Raw genomic sequence first — 5,912 nt, 5'->3', positions numbered from 1 at the left:
TGGTGGGAAATACGAATTATTGTTCTCAAATATCTGCATCATGTAAAAAAAATGCTGTGCTCTGTCCAGAAACCAATACTTGCGCTCTTTCAAGAAATTTGGATGAGCACAGAAATGTTACGCCAACTAGCGGGATTTTTGCTACAGAAGTTGAAGTTACTGTAATTGCAGACTTGTTGAAATGTTCAATATCTGTATATCGGAAAGAAGGACCCCATTCTGGAGAAATAATGATGTCGTTTGGTGAAGCTTATACTCAATAATTCATCAACGATATTCTTATACTATTGTAGTGAACCCATTCATCGGGGTGATTTTGAAGTCATTGTGCGTTCAAAAATGACGATTACTTCAGGAAAAAAATGGAAAGTCTGACACAAAAACGATGGCCCGTTCACTGTCGGAAGTAATGAAGTCGACAATGCATGTTTTACTCCTCAGCCTGCAAATGAAGAGGTTCAAATTTCACAACTTCAACAAGCAAGTTTGGAGGAAATTGAAAATCATGAATTGCATACAGAAGCAGACCAGACACCGTCGCGTCGATTTTTGTGATCAATCATCTGTGTGTTACCAATATGAAGGGAATAGAATAACTAATATTTCTCACTTCCTCCCCTGAAGTGGGGAAATTTCCGCATCATCCACTCGACTGTGATGCAAAGTCCGTACTGACGTACCTACTACCTCCACGCTTCACAGGTAAGTGAATGTTGTTTACCTGTGTTCTGTTTTCAGTTGCGAAAAAAAGAAAAGCGAAGAAGTAATGTACTCATATTTCTCATTTGAATCCGGTACCCCCGTACGAAGGGTGGGGAAACCCATCATACCATTCTATCAAGTACAATTTTGTAAGTTCAGTTTGTACATGTATTTGCAAAAAACGCACGTGGTAAAATTTACGTTTACATTAGAGATGTTGCCAGGTTTCCGCGTTTGTAACGATACATTTGTTTTTTAGAGGGGGAGAGGGGGTTCGAATTAGAATTGAAATTTTCAATTTTTTATCGACGCGATTTCTAAGTAAATATCTCCGATTACTTTTGAATGAATTATTTAAAAATAATCGGCTGTGTTCATTCTCAAATTTTATAGTTTCACATAATTTAATTGTTGTCAAGTTCATTCCTCTTATGTATTATTATGTCATGTTATAATGTTGAAAATATTTGAGTATGTCGAAAATTGACTAGGTAAGTAATTAAAGTTATGTCTGTTAAATTAGTATTTTCCGTACAATGATCCGAATAACTGAGAATTAAATTTCAAAAATTCGAAAAATTTTGAATAATCGAAAATAACGATGATAAATTGACCTTCGACTCTCTAACAATTACTTTTGTTCGAGTCTTCATCCTACCACCTTCGGAAAAAAAGGGCCCGGTTCCCGAGTTGAAAGATTCTGCGTCGAACTGGACCATTGCTGTCAAAATCCAAAACTACGTTTAGGGTTCTACTGTAAAGTTGAGAATTTCCTGATCGCTTATTTTCGGTTCTAATAATGTTTTGGATACTTCATTTTCCAAATATTTCACATTATCAAACCAAAACACCGAAAGATTGGTAAACATTTCTGAAATTGAGAGAAGATTTTAGAATACAGTGAGACTAGTTTTTTGATCATCGCTGTCGATTTTTAAAAATTCAAAAAAACAACGAAAAAATTATCAGAATTTTACCATTTTTTGAAATTGATAATAATGGATAAAAAATTGCCCCCATGAATTTCAAAATATTCTTTCAGTTTTAGAGCTGATATCTTTCTACGTTTTGGCATAGGTAACTTATGCGAAATATTTTGGAAGAAAATATTTTCGAAACACGAATTAACTCTGAAATAATCCATCTGCAAATTAGCAATAATTTAGTAGAACCCTAACAGCGGTCTTAGATTTTGAATGCTATGGTTTAGGTCGACGCATCTCAATATCTTTAGGAACCGGGTCTTTTTTTTCAAAGGTATAGTTGGAAGAAAACTCGAACGAAAATAACTACAATTTTTTTCGAGAATCCATTCTCTTTGAGGACCTACTTGTGTGAAGAACCTTCTGTATTACCACCTAAACAGAAACATTCCCCCAGAAATAAATCGCGAGGTGGACCGAGCATTATGTGCAGGACCAGGATAGCCTGCTGAAACTATTTTTTTCCCACTAGACTCATATTATCTTCAATCTTCATAGGCAAGCAGCGATTTGAAAACTTGAATTTAATATTCGAGGGGGAAGGAGGGGTAGATTTTAATTTTAAATAGGAAATTTCAAACTGTTAAGAAAAATTGTGGTCTTACTTGAGAACATTCCATTAGAAAAAATTCAATTTGATCGAACAATTGCCATAAAACTTGATACTTATTATAATATTACCTATTTTTTATCTGCTCAGATACTGAAATAATTAACGTAATAGATAAACATACGTGATGATAAGAAAACGCTGGTGGTTTAAAAATTGAAAAAAACTTATCATCGCCTAATTTAAATAGTAGGTTCAACAAATCTGTGTTATCTATAACCAACAATAAAATTAACCTCTCGTCTGCGATAACCATTCTCAAATTCTCTTTATTAGTTTCACCATTCGCATCGAACGAAGCAGTCATTTTCGCGAATTTTTTTCAACTTCAAGTTATGATGAGTTTGCTTGAAAAAGACAGAAGCCTGATTTGGCATCCTTTCACTCAAGAGAAAACCGCCGCTCCGCCCATCTTGATCACCAAAGGTAAAGATTCGTATTTATACGATGACAAAAATAACAAATATTTAGATTTGGTTTCCAGTTGGTGGGTGAATATACATGGTCATGCCAATGATGAGATTTCCAACGCTATTTACAACCAATGTAGAAAATTAGAACACGTCATATTTGCCGGATTCACTCACGAGCCAGCAGTAACCTTGTGTGATTCATTGACATCCCTGTTACCATCACCTTTAAGGAAATTCTTCTTCAGTGATAATGGTTCAACTGCCGTCGAAGTGGCTATGAAAATGAGCTACCAGTGGTGGAAAAATCAAGGCTATCATAAACCTTTATTTGTGGCTTTCGATGGAGGATATCATGGCGATACTTGGGGTGTGATGAGTGTCAGTGTGAAATCCGGATTCCATGATGCTTTTGAAAAGGTAGTTTTCCCTGTGCTTTATGCGCCATTTCCAGATACTTGGTTAGAAGATGACAAAGTCGATGAAAAGGAGGCAAATTCTCTGATAGTGTTGAGACAACATTTGGAAACAAATCGCCATAATATTTCGGCTATTGTATTGGAACCCCTAGTGCAAGGTGCCAGTGGAATGAGAATGTGTCGTGCTAGTTTTATCGATAAAGTCACCACGTTAGTTCGCGAATTTGACATCTTAGTGATTTTTGACGAAGTCATGACTGGTTTTGGAAGAACAGGGACATATTTTGCATTAGATCAGACTAATGCTGTGCCAGATTTCATTTGTTTGTCAAAAGGTATCACAGGTGGCTTTCTACCCTTATCCCTTACTGTAACTACTCAAAAAATTTACAATTCATTTCTCGATGATAATTTTGATAAAGCTTTCACTCACGGCCATTCATATACTGGTAATCCAGTTACTTGTGCAGCTGCAGTCGCATCTTTCAAAATTTTAACTGATTTGAAAACCAAAAACAATATAGTGAGTATCAATACTATTCATCGAAATCGTATCAACGAATTGAAAAAAAATTGCAAGAATGTGCAACATGCTCGCATCACTGGTACCATTGCTGCATTTGATGTCAAAGAAAATGTCCAGGTAAAAAAGTTCAAGGAAAAATGTTTCGAAGATGGTATTCTTATTAGACCTTTGAATCGCAGTGTGTATTTACTGCCTCCGTATTGTATCACTGCTGATGAATTAAATCATGCTTACAATGTAATAATCAAACGTTTGAACGAATTTTGAATATTTTATATTATTGCAATGAAATTGATGCAAATAAACTGTGAAGTGAACTTTGTTGTCATTTAATACTTGATTGAAAATCAGTTGTGTTTGAATGGATAAAAAAAACTCAGGGGTTTTTTGAAACTTCAAAAGGCCTAAAATAGATTTTCTTCACCTTGAAGCAATCTCGATCAATTACAAACTCCACAGATAAGACATTTTAACGAGAAGGTCTGCTTTCCATCTACCTATCCCACCAAAGATCAGGATTTTGTTACAAGTTTATCTCAACGATGACCATGCCAAGCATTGTTATCTAAATTTGGAGAAAAAAATGCATCTATAACAAAGAATGTGTAAAAAAAAAACTAGTAATAAGACCAAGCATCTCAAAAAAATTAAATCCTTATATCGTTGAAATGAAAACTATTTCGAGAGGGTGGTTTCTAGGGGGAGGGGTTTGTTCGTATAGTTTTTGGTTAATTTTAATGCGGCAAGAAGAATCGGCCGCAGTGCAAAATAAAGTAAAAAGGAGAGAGCAAGAAAGGTTATACAGTTGCGTTTACGATTAAGTTTAAAGGGTTGCGTGTTGGGAACTAGTACGGCGCCATGTACACGAGAGAAACGACAAGGGAGAGCTAAATATCGGCGCCAGGAACTATAAAAAAACCAACTTCGCCACCTCGTCTTTTTTGATCCTCTTTCCCCTCCTCCTACCCACAGCCAAGTGCTGGCTGCGTTCAATGGGTACGTGTGTCGCTAATATGAAAAGTTTCCTGCAGAAGGAGGAAAACATGGTGTACTGTTTGAATGAAGTATCGCAATTCGCAGGATCTGTCAAGTTATCAAAGTTACTGCGGAACACGATATGAATTAATTGTAACACTCCATTTTAAGGAAAACAAGAAACGATTTTTTTTAAAAAATTGATAAATCCTCGAAATCGAAAGAACTACTTAGAGAGACAATTCATTCAAAGTTAAAACTTACATGGTTGAAATTTTATAGCCCATTGAGGCTCACAAACAATTATTCCGAAAACCATACTTATTTGAAAATTTTTTTTCCAGCAAATCTGAAAATTTTGTTTTTTTTTCTTTAATTTCTGAAATTTACAAACCATACTCGTAAATGTGCAAATTTGAATTGTTTCAGGATGTCCGAGACTCTCACACCAAATTACAGCCATACAACTTCCGATTGAAAATGATCAGAAACTGGGACTCGAAATTCCAACAAAAAAAAACCTTCACCACTGATCGTTGAAACTGGAGAATGAACAAAAACGCGGCAAAAAAGGAGGGCAGCGGTATCAGCTGCATTCACCCTCTCCCTCAACTTGAGCCAACTTCACACCGCCCTTTCGCCTCTCCAATGACAAAAAACTCCGCAATGCCAGGATCATTCTGCGGTAAATCCACCGAACGAGTAAATTTTTCCGCAACAGCTTTTAAATAATTCGTCGAGGAAAAAGCCTTACGAAAGGAAAATAATTACGCGACCGAAAGAGCAAAGAAGCCGGGCTTGGCGGCGACAAGAGGCATATAAAACAATGGCATACATTTGCCACGTCGCGCTACCCCGTTCACAATGTGTACACAGAAGAACCGGCGAGAGACAGAAAATTTTATGATGCAGGATAAAAGCAATACCGTATACCCAGAGCGTCAGAGTAATACACTATGAATTATTAGTCGTCTAAGTCTATATTTTGGCGGTAAAACACAGAGAAGATAGTGGAATAACTTAAGTCTGAAAGCGGTTTTAAGCCCGAAAATTCTGCACTGCCACCGAAACGAATACGGAATTTAGAACGATCCCCATAAATCAGGATTCACAGCCAGGATGTCGGCCAATTCTTTGTCCCTTATAGTGTCCCGCGCGTTTGCATCGACGCCATTTTGCCGTGTCGCATTTCACATTTCAACTTTATCCTTTTTTTTCCTTTCTTTTTTTTCTCGAAATAAAAGTAAAAAAGTTGCAACAGAGCGAGATAAAAACGAGAAAAAAAAG

At 36.3% G+C, this 5,912-nt stretch overlaps 1 protein-coding gene across 1 annotated transcript; it reads left to right on the top strand.

The window, feature by feature from the left end:
• The first annotated feature begins 2,494 nt into the window (after nucleotides 1-2,494).
• LOC135832686 (adenosylmethionine-8-amino-7-oxononanoate aminotransferase-like) lies at nucleotides 2,495-3,967 on the top strand. The gene has a single exon (XM_065346085.1). The coding sequence runs from the start codon at nucleotides 2,631-2,633 to the stop codon at nucleotides 3,915-3,917; it is 1,287 nt and encodes a 428-aa protein (XP_065202157.1). The 5' UTR covers nucleotides 2,495-2,630; the 3' UTR covers nucleotides 3,918-3,967.
• The last annotated feature ends 1,945 nt before the right edge of the window (nucleotides 3,968-5,912 follow it).

This window comes from Planococcus citri, chromosome 1 (genome assembly GCF_950023065.1).
Source record: "Planococcus citri chromosome 1, ihPlaCitr1.1, whole genome shotgun sequence".
NCBI lineage: Eukaryota > Metazoa > Arthropoda > Insecta > Hemiptera > Pseudococcidae > Planococcus > Planococcus citri.
The sequence above is the reverse complement of the archived record's forward strand: the minus strand, read 5'-3'. Positions and strand labels throughout refer to the sequence as shown.

Bases quoted from the DNA above. Each gene is read 5' to 3' on its own strand.
- LOC135832686 (XM_065346085.1), top strand. From the start codon at position 2,631: ATGATGAGTTTGCTTGAAAAAGACAGAAGCCTGATTTGGCATCCTTTC.